Source organism: Seriola dumerili, unplaced genomic scaffold (genome assembly GCF_002260705.1).
Source record: "Seriola dumerili isolate Sdu_G_001 unplaced genomic scaffold, Sdu_1.0 BDQW01000110.1, whole genome shotgun sequence".
Classification (NCBI taxonomy): domain Eukaryota; kingdom Metazoa; phylum Chordata; class Actinopteri; order Carangiformes; family Carangidae; genus Seriola; species Seriola dumerili.
This window is the reverse complement of record NW_019174365.1, coordinates 11,260,497-11,280,185: the sequence shown is the minus strand read 5'-3', so window position 1 is coordinate 11,280,185 and position 19,689 is coordinate 11,260,497. Positions and strand designations below refer to the sequence as shown.

At 40.7% G+C, this 19,689-nt stretch overlaps 2 protein-coding genes across 2 annotated transcripts in view; both read left to right on the top strand.

The window, feature by feature from the left end:
• The first annotated feature begins 98 nt into the window (after positions 1–98).
• On the top strand, positions 99–2,271 carry LOC111223417 (zymogen granule membrane protein 16-like). The gene is made up of 5 exons (XM_022747554.1): positions 99–179; positions 358–395; positions 500–552; positions 846–972; positions 1,296–2,271. Exons 3-5 carry the CDS (start codon positions 501–503, stop codon positions 1,618–1,620), a joined length of 504 nt encoding a protein of 167 aa, XP_022603275.1. The 5' UTR covers positions 99–179; positions 358–395; position 500; the 3' UTR covers positions 1,621–2,271.
• A 4,363-nt stretch (positions 2,272–6,634) lies between these two features.
• samd12 (sterile alpha motif domain containing 12) overlaps positions 6,635–19,689 on the top strand; it is a 97,876-nt gene continuing 84,821 nt past the window's right edge. Inside the window, exon 1 of the mRNA XM_022747718.1 lies at positions 6,635–6,718. Coding sequence (XP_022603439.1) covers positions 6,658–6,718 — 61 coding nt within the window. The 5' untranslated portion in view covers positions 6,635–6,657. The remainder of the gene's footprint in view (positions 6,719–19,689) is intronic.

The window sequence follows — 19,689 nt, the reverse complement described above, 5'->3', positions numbered from 1 at the left end:
CCAGGAAATCTGTATCTGTTTATGGTAAAGACAATTAAACATATCCTCATTAATGAATCAAGATGCTATAAAAACAAGAGCTTCTGCACAGGTAGACACAAAACTCTGAGAGGAGGTGAAGCTGCACACACTGATGTTGAAGCCCTGACTACATTACAGCACACTTGGAAAATTGATCTGTAAGTCTGTGTTTATTTTGATCTTCTGCTGTTTATTGATATCAATTAATAGATCATTTGTCGATTGTCAAATTGTTATCTGAAAAAAATTTAAAATATGAAAAAAAAGGTTACAATGTTATGTTACAAATACTGAACGTGACATTAAATTCTCATTTTTTTATTTAATTCTCTACAGGTATCTCTTGATCATCTTGCAAGGAATAAATTAAACAGGTAAAAATCCAGATCCTCCCTGTGTTCAATATAAACTCAATAATTGCTGGGTAAAAATAATTCCTGGTTCAATAACTCTGCCCCATTATCAATTTGTTTGACAGAATGTACCACGTTGTCCTCTTCACTCTGCTCACAGCTTGTGTGTTAGCTGATGGTAAGTTTCATTTATCACATTAATCACAGTTTAATAGTCTGTTGACATGTAATATGCTCATAAAAAATAGCTTATGCTTGTTTAACAGTTCAGTTTAATGCACATCTTTTGCAGATAATCAGATATGTTTGAAAACACTTTACTGAGCAAACACTACACATAATAATTTACTGTAATTAAATTTGATTTATACATATTTGTACCAGACAAACAAAATTAAACATAAGATCAAATAAATTAAAATAAAAGACAATTTTCCGTCAGTTAATGTTTGCATCTCTTTGTTTTTGCAGTCCAACCTCAGTACTACTCCTTCTCCCCAGCCGTGGGGTCAGGGAGTGGCACCTCTTACAGTCTGACTGGAGAGGGCCGTATCACGGCTGTCCGAGTGTGGGAGGCCAACAACAACTACATCTATGGGTGAATATTCAATATTTTTAATTTGGTGTTGTAGTTTCTGGATAATGATAACAAATAAAGTAATGATTCAGTCTTGTATAGTATTTTTTGTTGTAGGGCAAATGATATGCGAAAGGACAAGGCCGGTGTTATTCTATATTTCCTTATCATCAATAAATCTCATTAAGAGGCCAAAATCAACAATATGTGTATGTCGATGATATGCTGATATGCTGTAAAGTTTACCTGCGTTTTTTTTTTGTTAACAAGGGCCATATGAATTAAAGTAGTATGGATACATTACTTCTCCATTGTGATACATTTGTCTATTTTTCCTTCTTCAGCTTCCAGTTCCGCTACGGCTTCTTGTGGTCTCCCATTGTTGGCTACCAATACGGCCAGCCCCAAGAAATGGAGCTGTTTGAAGGCGAGGCCATCATCCAGATTTCTGGAAAATATGCTCACTACCTGCAGTCAGTGGTGTTCACCTCTAACAGGGGTCGCACGCTGCGTGCAGGCCAGCCTTCGGGCCGCTCCTTCAACATGTACCCCACCCACAGTGAAGCTGAGCTGCGCTTCATCAGCGGCCGGGTCCATGGAGCCATCACCTCCATCGGAGCACACTGGGGTGTCGTAGATCCAGCTGTAAACAGCACTGCTGGATACTGAGGAGGAGAACAGGAGTTAGGAGTTAGTCGCCAACATTTGGCCATTAATGTGAAAGAATGAAGTTATTGTACCACCAAACACATAATGAATCATTTCTAATATAACATTTTTTTTCTTACTACTTCTGTTTGTGAATTGTAATTTTAGTGTATTTAGTGGAGTAATATTTCATTATCTCATGTCCTAATCAGGTCAGTAAACTGTAATTAACTGTTATTAACATTTCCACTGTGACAGACATATAAATCATTAAATAAAGTAAAATTAAATGTCTATCATCTCTTGTTGATTTATTGTGTGTTAGCAAAACGTTCTGTGGGCTTTGAACTTTGAATATCCCTCTTTCCCAGAATTCTAAAACACTTACATCTAAAAAAGTTACTACAGGGTAATTTTCCAGAAGTATTTTTCACTTATCTTCCTGTGACCCAGTTATTGTGCGTATACTTAGATACTGATAAACACAGAAATCGCAGTCTGTATAGGTTGAGAGGACTTATTTAAACCACACATTTCAGCAACCACAGAGTACCAGAGTGCATTCTGTTGTTGTAGCCTACATCAGCTGACCTTATTCTTGCTTTCATGATTTATTTTGTGTCTTTTAAAAGAACAACTTAGAGAATAAAATACCCCCACATGTGTATTTTATCTTTACATTTGTGCACATTATTCACTTTTACATATTTGATATGTATAAGAAATGTTGAATAAAAATCAAAAATCAAAACATCGTCATTGTGCATTTGTTTTTTATTTTGTATACATGAAGTTAAAGTACCTTCAGGCTTCTTGGTTTCAACCAGGAAACACAAACTATAATTACTACTGGTATTTCTGAGAGGCATCACCCGGCATTCTCCAGGCATTAACGCAATAGTGTGACATTTTGGGAAATACTGCTTTTTTTTTTTTTTTTTTTCCATGGGTTAAATGAGAAGATTAATACCACCCTCATACCTGTCCATTAAATAGAAAGCTGGCTTCAGGACAAGATTAGTTTGTCTTTGGAATAAGACTGGAGGCATGGGGAAACCAAAACAAAGGTTTAATTTCATGGGGAGTTATTTGCAGGTGTTGAATATCTGTAGTAAGTATTTCTTGGCATGGTTCCATGCCTGAGTGTTAATAGTCAGCTTCAGAGGTGATGGTATGCTGACTTATTTCCTTTGAACAGAGCCAGACTAGGAATTTCCCACTGCGTCCATTCTTTATGACAAGCTAAACTAACTGTGTCACGGCCATAACTCTAACCCTAACTTATTCAGTTTTTGCCATGAAGGCTGCCAATAAAAACTCTTAAAAAAAAAAAGATTTGATTATAACTATTCTGATGAATATGTCAAATTGTAAGAGTAATGCTTTGATTTTAGTGTAGGGAGCTGTCAGTGTGACAATCTGAGGTCACAGAGGTCATTGCCTGAAGAAAGTAAAAAGTTTTCTCCTTTCCATCGTTGCACTAAATGTAGCTATCGTCTTGGACTCCATTATTATAGTCGTCATTTATTTGTCAGGCTTGTCTTAAGTCTTTCCTGAATGAGCCCTCCATGTTGGCATTCGATAATTATGTTCATGCCAGTTTCCTGGAGTTCCACATTGTTGTGCTGGACAAATTGCTCAATATGGTTTTAAAATAGCCAAAGAAGATCATTAATTGCAGAGATGTGAGTATGTTTCACTGCCTTCCTCGACACAGTAGGCGCTATGATTACACTTTTTCACAAGAAATGTTTTTGTTGCAATTTCTTTTCAGTTTCTGTCCTTTGTTTTGAATTATTATTTTTTTGCATACCAATCTAAGAACTCACGAGTCACCCCAATTTCCTTCTTCATCCATTATGACAGGCAGGAAGACGAAGCTCAACCACGCATGCACCAGCTTACATACTAACATTAACTGTAACTTACACGGGGAACTCAGACATGCTGAACATACTTTAAAACAAAAGAGGAATTCAGGAAGAAGTCAGAAAAACACTCCAACATACCGACAGCCGCACCTGTGTGTGAGCTGGTGTGTGTTACGGTTCGCTCCATACAGAAAAAATAGGCTGAAAAAGACAGACAGACTTCCTCGTACTATTACATAAATATTAGTGACAACACACGAGTGAGGCAGACTGTAACAGATGGACAGACAACGGGTTGAACGTAACACTTGGTTTTGTTTATCTGCTTCCAACTTGCAATACCTGTAACACTGGTCTCACTGTGGAGATACCACAGCCTTACACTTTCATTTGAACTTACTCACTTTAATGACTACATGACCTCAGTTGGTGGATTTTATTTATGTCTAATACTGTCTCTACCCTCAGTGTCCAACATTATTCAAAGACAGATATCACACAATAAAGAAGAAATGTTGCACGCTCCATTAACACGTTGAATAAGTAATAACACACTGCACAATCTGCTGTTCTTCTCCTTTCTTCAGACAGCAGGGTGTGTCATGTTGAAATTGTTCTATTTAATTTGTGGACCGAAGAGGATTTACAAGGATTTACTGTAGCTGTCACTTCATAGATAATTACGGTGTGCACACTTAGACACCGTCACTGTAAAAATAAGCTACTGTTTTACTGCCTTTGCCAGCTGAGTGCGAAAAGAACATCAACGAAGCTGAATCTATGGATGTAGAGGATAATTCAGACGCACAAAGCGATGATTATGTTACATAATACTAGAAAGCGGTAGCCTCATTGTGCTCGGCCCCAGCAAAACAGGATAGAAGAATAAACAAAACCTTAAACTCACTGCCTATATGCTGTGTACATGGTATAGACACTGATTTATAGGATTATTGGTAGATTACCTCTAGCTATTATCTAGTCAGTTTTCCTGAGGTCACCTGATGGTGGTTTTGTAACTGCGCCCAGATTATGATCCTGATCTGGTGAAAATGCTTAGAGTTAGTTTGGACCTGTTCCACTGAGCAAACTGCCTGATGACCTGTTTTATGTTCCTGGTGAACACCACTGTCTGCAAGTAGTTCCTGGTTCCTGTATGCATTTTAAGTACACTGAGTTTTCTGGGAAATACACTTATTTGTTTTCTTGCAAAGCATTAGTTATGAGGAGGAAGCTGGAGCCGTGAGACAGTAAGCCTAGCCTAACTTAAAGGCTTGCGGTTGTATGCCTTCGCCACTCAGACTAGTTTCAGGTTATATCCCTATTTATCCAGACTCACATAAAATATGAACCGTTTGTGTGAAATTTTGTCATAATTGCTGTGTGAAGTCTTCAGTTATGGCTAAAAAGTGTTTTGAGCGGTCACACTGACTTTGACCTTTGACCACCAAAATCTAATCAGTTCATCCTTGAGTCCCAGGGGAAATTTGTGCCAAATGTGAAGGGATTCCCTTTAAGATTTCCAGAGATATTGTGTTCTCAAGGCCAAGACCATGTTTTATGAGGTCATCGTGACCTTAACCTTTGACCACCAAAATCTAATCAATTCATCCTTGAGTCCAAGTGAATTTTTCTGCTAAATTTGAATAAGTTCTCTCAAGCTGTTACTGAGATATCGTGTTCTCAAGAATGGGATGGATGGACAACCCGAAACAAATATAACTAAATATAACCTAATGAGGGTGCTTTTGTTTACCTTGGACCACTTAAAGGAAAGAAACTAGTTGACCAGATCTATCACAACTGTGTTCACGTGCAAAAGTGAACTGAAAACTTTTCTATTCTCTCAGGCTCATGGTTATTAACTGTGGGTGTGCGTATCTGTGTGTGATTTTGTTTCATTGCCTTTTAATTAATTTACAGTGTACCTTTGCATCCTACTTGTTGCTGCAGGCTATGTATTTAATCTACCGCATTTTTTAGTTTAACTGTAGCCTAATGGAATGTGCTAATGCCCTGCATTAGCCTAACTATGAGAATATTTGTGGGCTTTATTATAGTGATTTCAGCACGTAAATGCACCACGCACAAACAGGGAGAGTGTGGAGGAGATTGGGGGGTGAGGGGGTCTTCCTCCAAACTGCCTTCTCTGCAAAACTGATGAAACTCCCTCGTAGCCCCAATAAGGCGGCGAGCCTACACTTCCCAGGATCCTTTGAGGCGCGGCAGCAGCTGTGCGCTCCGGCTTGCCCGCAGCAAAGTGATGATAACACGCCAAACAAGGTACAATGAGAGAGCGTTGAGTTTTACATTTCGCCTGCTCCCTTGCGAGTGATGCCCAAATCTGTGGAGCAGCACAATGGCTGTTGAAGGTAAGGCGCGTCACCCTGCGCTGTCCACGGTGGCGTTTCCGTGTTGTTTTGTTTTCGCTTTAGCAGAAAGATAAAAGATAGCCACTAGTTTCAGTTACCATGATGACTGGAGCTGTGAGCTGTGTGGTGAGAACTGACTCAACCCAGACACAGTCGGGTCAACTGTGCAAGCCTGTGACTGGGTGATGTTGCAGCCTCTCTGCATTACGTACACTGTCCTGGTCATCTCCTCGTTCTTAACCCCACTGTACATGTGAAATGATAAACCGCTGGTATTCACTGCGCTGGTTCATGGTCACAAACCATAAAGACTCGTGTTAACGCGCAGCCTCTTTCTGTGTCTATGTTGTTACTGTGTGCGCGCGCCTGGTCGTGAGCTCTGCGATTGGAGACAGCACTGGTTAACAGGTCTGCGACCGAGGAGCGTCCAGTTCTTCTTTTTTTTCTCTTTGCATAACCATCTCCGGTGTGCCGGGTACTGTGTGTCCTCTGGGTGGGTGGGTCGCTGGGGGGGGAATACAGGAGCCGCGCAGCGCTGAGATTCATATCAGGGACTAATCCTCAGAGAAATTGTTATTGTCTTCTGGATTCTGTTCTGTGTTGTGATGCAACAGAGCGCCGAGTGTGCGCTCATCCTGTTCCACAAGACCAGTCTGGTTTGAGATTGCTCATCTGGCAGCAGGTGGAGTGACATGTGGACCGGGGAAGAAGTCACCCGCTCCTCCCCGTGATTGGCAGCTAAACAGTTAGTTAAGGTGCTCGCTCCGGACATTAGAGGCGAGGAAAAGTGACAAGGGACAAGCCGGTGACACGGGATGCTCGGCCAATCTCCTCACCTTATCGGGGGCATCTTGTGGATCCAGAATCCAATGAGAGGTATGTTGGAGGGAGGGAAAAAGGAGGAGGACGTGGAGGGGGTGTCACATGCATACATGTGGGACTAGCTGTCTCCCTCAAAGGATTTTCAAGACGGTTTTTTTTTCTGTGCTGTTTGCCCATGCAGGTGTGATTGGTGTGAGACCGTGGCACTCCTACATTCCTACCCTAGATCAGGTTATTCATCGCTCACAGCCATTATACAGCTCATTTTATGCAAACACCAGTGTCCGCTTGACCCGAACCTGTCTCTCCTGTTCCTCCTTTGAGATTCTTAGAAGTGGGCTTGTGTATGTGTGTGTGTGTGGGTGTGTGTGTGTGTGTGTGTGTGGGGGGGGGGTTGTGTTTACCAGCCAAATATTTGCGTGTGCCTACATTTAATAGCAGAGATTAAACAGCTAGAAGATCTGCATGCAGAGCGTTATTGTTGCTCTGCAGCATGCTTCTCATATTTTCCCATATTGAGGACCCAAAATAGACACATGTGAAGCTGCAAACATTTTTTATTTTTTATTTTTTTTCCAGGGACCCCTTCTCCTGATATGTTTTGCTGATTCTAGTGAACTGTTGATACGCTGGGGTTGGAAAACTTTGATCACAGCAGTCATTTTCCTCTCATCAGGCTAACTCATCAAGTAAATATTTAACTTGTGGACCTCCCAAGCAACAGCTGCTCGACATATCAAGAAATGTCTCGCAAATTGCACCTTTCTCGCTCTGATGTTGTAGCTTCTTTATGATGCTGACAGCTGACCTACAGGTGTAAAGAAATTGCCACATGTTTCAAAGCGTGAAATATGTCTTCAATGATTTGCAGTGAGCACAGCAGCAGCTATAACACTGCCAACCCCTCCAGCATATCCCCTCGTATAGTTTCATTCATGCATCTCTTGAGATACATCTTTCAAAGCGAAGCTGCCTGCAGATGCACACTTTGTTCCAGAGCTGAATACTTTATCCGTTATCCAGCTTTATCCATCTCTTCCTCACTTTCTCGATTTTTATCCAGTATCTCCTCTTTTTAAATAAAATTGTCAGGTCGAAACATACTTTATCCTCTCTATAACCATGAAATTTCAAACTTATGCTACCACTTCATCAATGTCATCTAACCCTTTCACATAGACTCGCATTCAGAGCTTACAGAGTTATCACCTCTCACAACTGTTACTGTAGGACGCCAGAGATAGTGTAATGCACTTATACCCTCTTACAGGTAGAACACAATCTCTGAAAGCAGGACATTTTTTTGTTTCTTTTTGTCACTGCTGCATAAATGCAAATGCAGAGTGTGAAACGCAGCGTCGATACAATTTGAGACTTTTCAAGCAGTTCAAGCATCTGTAGGGCAACTCGGTGCAGTCGGTCGTGATTCACCGACTTGTGTCACTGAGAGAGATGAATTATGAGTCACGTCCCTATCCAATGAAGCTGCAATAACTAATACGTTTGCCAGAATTAGTGGAAAAAAAAAAAAACTTCAAAAAAAACTTCAAAAAAAAAAAAAGCTGCACCTCTAAACACACAAGGTCAGATTTTGCAAGCGCAGCCAAAACATCCTTCGCAGCCCTGTACTGCAGCGTGGCTTAAATACAATACTTTGACATACTTTCTCCTTTAAGACAGTGATGATAGTCCTTTGCCTTTTCTGCTACTTTATACTTAACTTCAGAGGGAAATATTATATTATTCACTCTTCTGTCCTGTCCTTTTCTTTGACAGCTATTGTTGCTTGTCAGATTTAGATTTTACATTTAAAAAAAAAAAAAAAAAAAAAAACATACAGTTACAAGCTTATACAGTAAACTACACTGGCACCTTACAAAAATGCACTGTCTAGTCAGGGCCCTCTGTCACATTTCAGATAAGAAGATATATCCTTCTTTCCCCATTAATCATCTCACGACCTTCCGGATTTAGCTCGCGCCCCTATGTGAGGGGGCCTGACCCCGAGGTTAGGAGCAACTGGGCCACATCGCCTGACAGGACAGGAGCTCCATCTCCACCAGCTACGGTGTCATAGTGCTCACACGGTGATGCTTGAGCGTTAACAGTCTTAATAATGTAGATTTTGATAATATGTCGCTCACAGAGGACACTTTTCTGCAGAGTGAGCACAATTACTTTTAATACGTCAAATACATTTTGCTACTAATATATATGTACTTTAACTTAAGTAGGATTTTGAATGAAGATCTTACTTGTAATGGAGTGTTATTATTTTATTGTATTAGCACTTTTACATAAGTAAAGGATTTTAATCAGTGACTCTGTGGACAATCGAAAAAGTAAAGCATGAAAAAAGAATGTCAAGAATCATCCCTTCATCTCTGCCTTTTTATCCTCTTCCCTCTAAGATGATACTTCCTGACCGGAGACAAAGTTCCAGCTGGACGGAGGACACTGATCTCCATTTCTAAGTTTGCCACGGTTAGCTAAAAAATTCCTGTGATGTAATTAGAAGAGTTTTTGTTGTTTATTTCTCTGTGGTAAAAGCAAAGGTGTCCATGTGGATGGACAAAGCTCGCCGCAGCATCATATCTCTTTTTAATATGAGACAGATGTGACGTTTGAGAGAAATCCCAACTCTGCAGTGTCACTGTTTTCTGTTCCAATGCTCCACCGACCCCTATAAAAGAGATTATAGGTCAGCTATTTAATAATTTATAACACATGAGAAGACAATAAGCTCTTTGAGACATTTTTATTTACTAAGTTTTATGTGTTTGGCAAATTCAGTCTCTGTGCAAGACGAGCAAAAAACTGCACAAATTTCTGCAGAACTCTGTGCTGGTGATACTTTAAGCTGGCAAAGACTTTGGAGCGAGGTTTAATCAGGGTTTGTAATGGTGTGAAAATTTATAATCGCTGCTTTTAGTTCAAATTCTACAACATAATCTGTCTAAGGAGCGTTCCTCCCTTGTGGAAGCAGGTTTTCTTTGTGTTTGTAAAACTGAATAGCCCTTGCAAGAGAAGAGGATGATGTATATGTGTGTCAGTGATTTGACACAACTATTTTTACCTGCTAGAGATGTAACACAAGAGTGTTGAGGGTAGTTACATCATCATGTTGGACAGTGTTGGGCTCTCATGGTGAAACTCTGTGGCTTCTGTTAGACATTACACATTCATGTGCAGGGACAGTAGATGTTCACATGCGCTCACAAAAACACAGATAATCTCAGATAAAAAAAAATACAGATTCATATCACTTTTGATTGTAGTAACTGGGCATTGTGATCGCCCTTCATCAGTGACAAAGGCTCCTGATGACGGAAGATTTAGATGACTCTGCTGCCAGACCTCGACATCATTGTCACAAATACTGTTGCCTCATAACAGATGATGTGGACAAAGCCATGGCATATTGACTGAGGGCTGCATTATGCTGGAGAAGAACTGGTTCGTATGTGTTTATAGTTGATCCGAATGGTCTCGCTTGAAGGCTGAGTGAAAAGCTGGCCATCACAGAGATACGGTACTGTCCAAATATGGGGATAATGGCAAACATTTACAAGCAGGCTGCTCTCTCTTCATAGCGTTGCACATGGTTGTACACGTGAAATGTGGTGTAAGGAATGAAAAGAGAACTTGGGAGAGAGACGTTCAAATCCTTTATCGCCTCCGCACAGCTGTGTGTGAAGTGGATGTTAATGTCAGATTGCCAGTTTCGGAAAGTTACAGAAATGGTCGGACACAAACGCCTAATCCGTTGTCAGAGATGTGTGTGGAGAGGTGTTTCAGCATTTATGTTATATTTGATTATCCAACACCAGTTCTGATGAAGACCAACAACAGCTGTGTGTCCAAAATGCAAACTCCTCATTGATTCCAATGAGACCACCGCGCTGGAACAGCAAGGGTCAAATTTAATATCACTGTAGGCAGGCTATGAAAAAAGCCTCCATGACCTTAGGACAACTGTGAACAGCTATGGTTTCCTATAGGCACAAACAAACATGTGAGAGAAGCATGTACCGAATGTAGACACACACACACACACACACACACACTTAGAAAAGAGCCAAGACCTGGAGCTCCTGTCCAGCCACAGCAGTGTTTACCCCCGTGGCTGAGGTTGTTCATTCACTCCTTCTTTCTTGCCTCTGTGCATCAAGCCCCCTTGATATGTCCTGCCCTGCTCTGCCTGGCTGTGCACCCATTCAGAAAACTCATTCCACATCCATCCCCAGGATCTAGCCCAGGAATAGAGTTAGTAGAATAAACATGTTTATTTCAGTCGGTGGAATAGGATTACATCGTTGTCAAGTTAATCAGGAGTTGCTGCCGTGAAGGAGCATCTTCTCAACCTTACTCAGCAGGAATGGGATTGAGATGACAGAAGATGTTGTAAATGTCACAGGAGAGCAGTGTTGTGTAATCATCCCTTGGGTGGACCTACGGCCATCTTTGATGTACCGTACTAAAGTGCTGCTGCCTGGAATTTAGAATGAGAGCTGGGCAGAAAATGAAAATAAAAATAGAAGTAGTGGGCACAGACTTGTCCTCTAGCCATCATGCCAACATTCACCTATGAGACCCCCCCCCCCCTCAACAGACTTGCAGAGATTTTCTTGCACGATTGAGAACCTGCAAGCACCTGGATGAATCTGCCTAACAAATGCCAGGGGTTTACTCATTACAATTCTATTGGCTCCGTCTCTGGACTGAGTGCTTTCAGCTCACGCAGCTTGCATCACTCTGTCTGACTGTCAGCTTGAGAGAAAAGCATCCGAGGGAAGGTAATTCAGCTGGGCCTTGTGCTCTGCCGGATACACCTGACAGACACTTTGTTTTGATGCAACATTGCCTTTTTTTCCCTCTTGGTTTCACCCAGAATTTGTGGGCGTGGACTCTTATAATTCCACTTGCACAAGTGAAACACCAAAAAGAAGTTGACACCAAATCAAAACCGGCCAAAAAAAGGCACAAGAAATTTAATGCTGTAAACCTGAAACAATAAGTCTTTTTTCGCAGCAGACATTTTTGAACGTCAGTAGAAAAAGCACAGACATAACTAATAAAAGCTCCATTGTATTCAAATGCTTCAATCGATGCAGCTAAATGGAATTCAGTCTTCATTCATTTAATTGTTTGTGCCTGTACTTTTCCTATTAAATAAGACCCATTAAATAACTACTCAACTGACAGAAAATGTATAGGCAAGAATAAATGGTTTATGTGCAAATATTGCCAAAAATCTCTGGTTCCAGCTTCTAAAATGAGAATATTTGCTGGTTTTCATAGTCTTGTGTTTTACACATTATATGTATTAATCTTGTGATGGGTTTTTATTATTATTTTATTAATTATTCATCAAGAAAATGATCTGCAGATTAATCAAGAATGGAAACAGAAAGTATTTTTAACCATAAATAAAATTCTGACGTCATGACGACACTTGTGCGATGTAGGATGTTGACATTTGGGAAGAGTACGTGTGCTGCCTTTCTTTTTGAAAGTTAGAATAGAAGATCTACCACTCTCATATCTGTCTGTTAAATATGGAGCTACAGCAAGCAGCTAGCGAGCTTAACTCAGCACTCAGCCTTTTGTGCGGACAAACCAGCTAAAACCTGTTGTTAGGTGGATTTTCTTACCTTTGGACAGAGCCATGCTAGCTGTTTCCCTGTCTCTAGTCATTACGCTGACCGTGTCCCAGCTGTAGCTTCGTATTTAACCAACAGACATGACAACTGTAGGCCTATAGAATAAAGAATTGTCCGAATAAACATATTTACCGCCTGTTCTGAAATCTTTTCATTTGCTTCAACAGAGAACAACAGTAATGCTAATACTATACCATAACTTACCAAAGAGTAAGCCTCTCATAATTTAATTTACACCTATATTCTGGAGATGTCTGAATACTGAATGCAGCCCAGTGGAGAAGTCGAATTAAAATTTAAAAGCATCTTTTCTTGTGAATTGTAGTTATTTCCCTATTCATGTCACACCTGCGCTGAGACTTCTGCCTCACTGTGTTGAAGTGTCACCTGTAGCCTCGGGATGCTTGTGCTCAATCGACTTGAATTCTGCGACACACTGTCTGCCATTTTTGCACTTGACACACTGTGTCAGATTCACTGCGATGAAAGAGAGAATAAGTGTAGATTTTCCACATTCAGATCCGATGAATATGCAGATGAGGGAAGGCATAATGGTTAGAAGAGTGCAGCTTTGTGTTGTCTTGGCAAATTCACAGCAGCATCTGGCCTCTATTTAGGAGTTTTTTTTTTTTTTTAATGCACTGCAACATTAACCTGGCTGACATCATGGGTTCTTGTCTGTGTCACCAAACAGGGCAGAACAAAACCTACTGTACACAGTAGCTTTATCGACCTTCATGAAGTATGAACATCAGACAAATTAAACCCGAGGGAGGAGATATATATATTGCTGAATGTTCCAGTCATTCGTCGCTCTTTCCACCACAAAAGCACTTCCACGCTTTTGTGCGCCTCTCTTCTCTCTCTCAAATGTCAACCTTTGTGCTTTTTGTGAATACTCTGCAACATTTGGCACCCCGCTGTGTTGAGTGCAGAAACTTGGCAGTGTGTCAGCCCCGGTCCCTGATGACCATGAAGTTCTCTGGGCTCCATTCCGCTGACTGATTGAAGCTGCAGATCTGAGACAGTTTGTGTTACAGTGGGCACAGATGGAGGGAGTCGGTGTCAGGTGAAGACTGTCATTATGGTGTAGCAGTACTGCAGAGGTGATTCTGTGACGTCTTTGAAGGTGGAATTGGAGATTAGTTCCAACAGAAAATGTGCTGTATCAAAGGGTGTTCAGATGTGAAGCAAGGCCATTCAAGTGGAAACTTTTCGAGCAGTCCTACTTGACTTACTAGGCTGAACCAGGGTGCAATAATTGATATAAATCAGATACTAATAAGTGTATTCCTCCACTTCCAGCACTGTGGTCTGAAAGCAGCAGGATAGCAGTCTGGAATTACTTAAATGAAAAAAACAAAATCAGTCAAACTGTTCATTATATTATTATCATTATATTGTCGTATATGGAGTATATTATTTGTGGTGCTGAGATGCTGAGAACCTTGTAATGCATCAGTGAAATAGGTAGAGAGCTCAAAGGCATGACTCAGAAACAAAAAGTTAAGGTAAAAGCAAAGGTTTGCAATGTGTCAATGCAAACATTGGCTATGTAGCAAAACTTAAATAGCTCCTTTTACAATGGATTGGTCACATCATGGCTGCTAAATAAGGTACTATCAGCCCCTCGGCGCCTGCACAGAGGAGAACACGAACATTATTGCAGTGGTGTTTGTACTGTACCTTCATGCTGACACTGTAGTTGCTTTTCATTGGGGCTGACATTGAGAAACTTTGGTCCAATCATGACCCTGCACCATAAATGTATCTAAGCTAAAAATAGACAGTGAAAAGTATTTGCTTATTCCAGTTAATTGTATGGAAAAACTTCAGGTCTGTAGTTGCTGTTGTTGCTATTTGGTTGCAGGAAATATATTAGATACGTACAGCATACTGCCTTACTAATGATACCCAGTGAAATCAGAAACTTTCCCTCTTTGTCTGCTATAGTTCCTGGTGTGGTGGCCAAATAGAGGAAGTTTGTGTCCCTAATCAAATATTAATAGATGTTAGTCTGAATTAAGACCATCTATTTTTGTCATCCTTTTACTGTGTGCCTTTGAAGCAGAGCACGTTAACAACTTTATGCCAAGGATACATGTTTCACGGCGAACCGAAGTGAGCAGCGGTTATATTTAGCCCCTATGTGTTTGTGCTGTAAAAGTGGGTCATTTCCCTCTGTCTTTTTCTTTCGAGCTCTGTCTCACTGACTCATTTAATCTATCTTTCTTATTCTCACTTTCTATCTCTCTCTACAACTTTCTCTTTTTTTTTTCTCATCCCCTTTCACTTCATCTCTCTTGCCCCTTTTTAAAATTTTTTTTAGTGTGTTGTTTTTACCCTCCCTCGCTCTCTCTGCAGCTGAGAAACGTTCAGAGCCGAGCACATCTGCGCCTGCTTGACACAGGACCAACCAATCACAGTTGATCGAGCCCCGGGCTTGTAGAGGGCAGTCTGTGAAGTTTGAGCACAGTTAACTTTTGATAGGATGTCAGGGTGAATTAAGAGCCCCACAGAGAGTCTAGCTGGCCCGCTAACTCGTTATATGACTTCACTTTGATAGTTAGCCATGCAGTCACTCCTCATTGTCTCAACAGCGGACATATGAACACAAGCAGATTTAATGTGTATATATGAGGAAAAAGGGGAAATATTTTAAGTGAACACTTGCTTGCATGTTTCATGTTATTTATATGCTGCCCCCAATGTTTTTCAGTGTACCCAATAATTGCGCTTGTATCCCTGAATCTCTTGTCCCAGTAAGTTCAGTCGAGCAAGATTCTTGTGTTGGCATTGTATGCATTAATGAATGTACTAAGGCCACAAAGCCTAAGAGGACCCTGACAAGAATTCCTGCAGATGTCACATCTTGTTAGTAATGGGTCATGACCAGGCTAAGCTTATGCAACAGCCTTGAATTTAACGCTTGTTTCAGTAACCTGCTAAGCCTGCATATAGTGGAGTAAGTTAGCGGTTAAATGAAAGCACATTAAATTGACAGAAAATAAGCTAAAGCACTAATAATCTGTTTGAACCCATCCCGCTAATGAAGCACGCAGTGGCAACAAATTTGTTCAGGTTTATGCTTTTCAATCCAGTGACAACAACAAGAGTTGACCCACTGAATGCTCTGCTCGGTGAGTGCTACCTGAGATCACCTGAGCCTCTTCAATCAGATTGCAGAGACGGCTTATGAATTTTAATCGTTGCAGGAGAAAGACATAAGCGGCAGGTCTATTAATGAATCACGGATCAGTCAAGGTAGCAGAGTGATGCCCTACTTATTTCAGTGTTTGAAGCAGAAATACCTAAACCATGTGTGGCGGGAGGAGGAATACCTAGTTGGCTTACATAACCTTGTGCTCTTATTCCTCTGAAAGCAGCAACATCCATTTTGTCTGACACCTACTGTAAAAAAAAAAAAAAGTCCAAGTAAGCTTCTGTGTAACATGTTGTTAAAATAATGACAGTTACAGTTCACATCCTTTCTCACTGAGCGGAACATAACATAACATTGTTTTAATCTTTGTTTTTGCAGCTCCACTTCAACTCAAGGGCTTTTCTACCTCAAAGGCTTTTGCTGAGGCGCCCTTAAGCGACATGATTAACTCTTCATTGCTCCAGTGGAGCTGTTCATTGGCCAATACTAGAATGTTGTATATAAAGGGATCAACTTTAAAGCAACAATGAAAAACTAAATTGGCATTTGTGACACAAACAGTCCTTATTAATGATGTTCAGGGCTTGCACTGTGTGGCAATTTTCACTGCTGATGCTGCTACAACACCAGAGTTTGACAACAGTCTTTTTTTAATAGCTACTTCGAGGAATGAAAAAGGTATTTCTACAAAGTCCCTTTTCATTTAGCAAAAGAAGCCAGATTTCCCTAATGTGGTCTCTAAACACAAGCAGCCTAGTTTATAAAACAGTGTGAAATTGAAAACATTTTTTTATTTAAAGCTGGAACTGATTAAAGAAGAAGTAAACAAGATTAACACACCTCCCATCCCAGCTTTTGGCACTTGACCGTTTTCTTGACCAAAACTTATTGAGATTTGATACTCAGCCTTAATAATGTCATTGTTCTGCTATTAAAGATGCAATATTTAATTTTTAAGTAGCATGGGATCGTGGGAGTTGTTGTCTTTCCCACCATTGCTGTCATTGCAGTCAGCTTCTCCTGGTTAGGATTCCTTCAGTGTGAGTCGTTCAGGAGGTTTTTACCAGGAGCCAAATTATCCGCAGAGGTCTCCTCCTGTCCAAAACAGATGGACCCGGCGATAAAATAAATAAATAATAATTAAAGCAGTTTCACCTTAAAAATCTGTTTCTCTGATGATTTTTGGCAGACAGAGGGGCTGCTAACTGAGGGGCTGCTAACTGAGGGGCTGCTAACTGAGGCGCTGCTAACTGAGCTGCCGCTAACGTTTTCTCAGCTTGTTTCTCTGATAAGTTAAGATCCAGACGTCTGATGACAAAAATCCTTCATTCATCCAGTTAATAATGACCAAGATCCAAAAAGTCGATCATAAAAATGTGGCTTGAAAATTGACCACTTCTAGAAGATGCGCAAAGGGGATGAATGAAATCAAATGTTTGAAAATTGCTGGTAACATTTGGGATAATGTAAGTGCACAGCTCAACAAGATATATGACACAGGTCATTTTTAGACATTTCAGTGCAGAAAAGTTACATATTATACCTTTGATGGTCACATCAGTGTGCCCTTTAGTAAATTCATCATTAGATTCAAACTAAGACCCCATGAGAGACTTTTTATTGTGAAGGGCTTTAAAAAAAGAATAAACGAGAACGAAGAGATCATCCATACATGCACATCTCCTCTGTCTCTTGAACTTAATCTCACTGAGCAGCAAGCTCTTCCTACAGGCTCCTGTCCAAAACATCCTATACTCCAGGCGATGCGCTCCTCTCGCTGTCTCTTTCTACCCTTCAAAGATATTCTAATTAGTACTTTAGTAAGCGTGTAACAAGGATCTGACTGTGTCTTCTGTCCCCCCACTGATGGAGATACTCTTTCCAAGGTCCTCAGGGTAGACAGCTGAGCGGGCGCAATCTCCTCACATATTCACACACTCTTTTCACATTCGTTCTAATTTGGAGAACAGTGGATGGACTCGGTTGACAGTTGATTTGCTAGGTTTTGCTGCTTTCCTCAGAGCAGACTGGGTGAGAATCAGCAATGCATGCAGTGTTAGGGAGGCTTTTTCGCGGTTTGTGCGTGCGTCTTTATCCGTGTACGTACGTGCTGTGTTGTGTAGGACTCTGTGTTCGTCGTTGTGGACGCATACAAATTTTTTGCATGTGTCTATAGCTGTGCATGCACGACAGATGGAGGGAGCTGACTAGCACTGTGAAAAATGTTTACCAATCCACATATTTATACCTGCACTTCTTGGTTATTTTCAGTGTTGAAGTTTTATTCATTTTTTTTTTTTTTTTTTTTTTTTTTTTTTTTTTTTCTCAGCCGTGTGACAGGGGCTGATTTCTGATTCAGCTCAAAGACACTGTTAACATATAAAAAGAGTAACAGCTGCGTGGATGACTGAAATGTCATTATGCTAAGATCCTGCCAGTTTTAGTGCCAGGCCACCTCTTCAAATTCCCAAGAGCTTCTGTTGGCACTGCTGGTTTGGTTCGGGAATGAATGCGCCCACGTCCGTCTTGTCCTGTGAACATGACTCTTAGCGGATGGTGATTAGCCTTGTATTTTTTTTTGCTGAATGTCCCGGAAGCAGGTAAAAGACCAAAGGTCTCATGGCTGCAGTGCAGAGTTTGTACATCCTTCACAGTTATCTGGCCTGGCTCACTCTGCCCTCTTTCTCCCGCCTTTTTTTCTGGGTCATACAGTTGATTCTACTCACAAACAATTCATTCTGCTCCACTTTGAGAGTCAGCCAAAGAGAAGAAGATCACTATGAGCCTGAGTGCCCACACAGAGCAAACTTCACTTTTGATTATGGACCCACTGCTGGTTTCACTTTGAACCAGCTTGTGCTGTGAAACACAAGCTCTGGAGTTAGCACAGAAAAACAGAGCTTCTCCCATTGCTCTGTTTTGAAACATGCATTTCTTTTAACTGGATTTCTGCCATGAGTGCAATTTTATTGGGCAACAAGGAGACATGTCGGCCCCAGTACCTTTTTTATACACATAATTTCCACCCCTCTATTAACTCTTGAGTGTTCAGTTGGATAAATCCGCTTGGCCATTCAGTAATATGACTTAGGCTACTGAAACAGAGCAAACATACAGTATGTGTTACACATCTGATACAGTGGAGCATAAAATCTGTGGGTCCTTAAATTCCACTGTAACCACATGAGACCTTAACTTAAATGTTTCTTATTAATGTCATCCTGTGATATTGTGATATTGTCCACAGCATTACATGTTGATTCAAAAATCAGTGATTTGCTTGTGGAGTAACATGCAGACTAAGGTAATGCAGATTGCATAGATTGTCTTCATGTTTATTACCAGTATTCTGACGAACATATATAGATACAGCAGATTCTCTAATGTGAACACCATATTCACTCTCTGGGTGAGAGCTGTTGGAGCAAAGTAATTACAGCTGGGGCAGTGGTAGCTGAAAGGTAGACCGGGATGTCACAGTTTTGATCCACAAACTGGCAGGATAAGTGAAAGAGCTCAACTTTCCCCTTCCACTGAGGAGCCCTTGAGCAAAGGCCTGTAACCTCAGAATATTATTGAAATTCCAATACGGCCAAGTGCAATATCACAATCACAGGAGCTGCATTTTTGTTTGACAAAGTATTGTCTCAAAACATACCATTATAAATGAAGCATCATCATGGTGTTACACAGATTCCCTGGCCTATAAAATCATATTGTCCAGACATAAGGGAACATGTTTCTTTAGCCCAAGCAAAATTCAATCAGCATATTTTTTTTATATTATTTCAGTGAAAAATAAATTCAGAAATTGTGACGAGCATTGCAATATCTGGCAAGATAATTGCACTTTTTTTTTTCAATCAGCTCGACCACCAACTGGTTCTGTGAGAGTTCAGTGGCCAACAGATCAGACTGGGGTTGATTGCGCAGTTCGCAGATGTGAGTGTAAGTGTGAACAGGTTCCTCTTGAATATGAGATCATTGAACATGTCAGCAAAAACAACAACTTAAAAAAAAAAAAAAAAAAAAAAAAATACAAAAAGCAACAGCTCCATTTTCAGTATTCTGTGGGTGAGAGCTCAGTAAATCCTGATAGCCGGTAAGATTCAGACTCTGTAACAGAGACGCGGAAGGTTCTAATCCTGTCTGGCTATGTTTTATTTTTCTTCTTCTTCTTCAGCAGCAGCAGCGGCAGC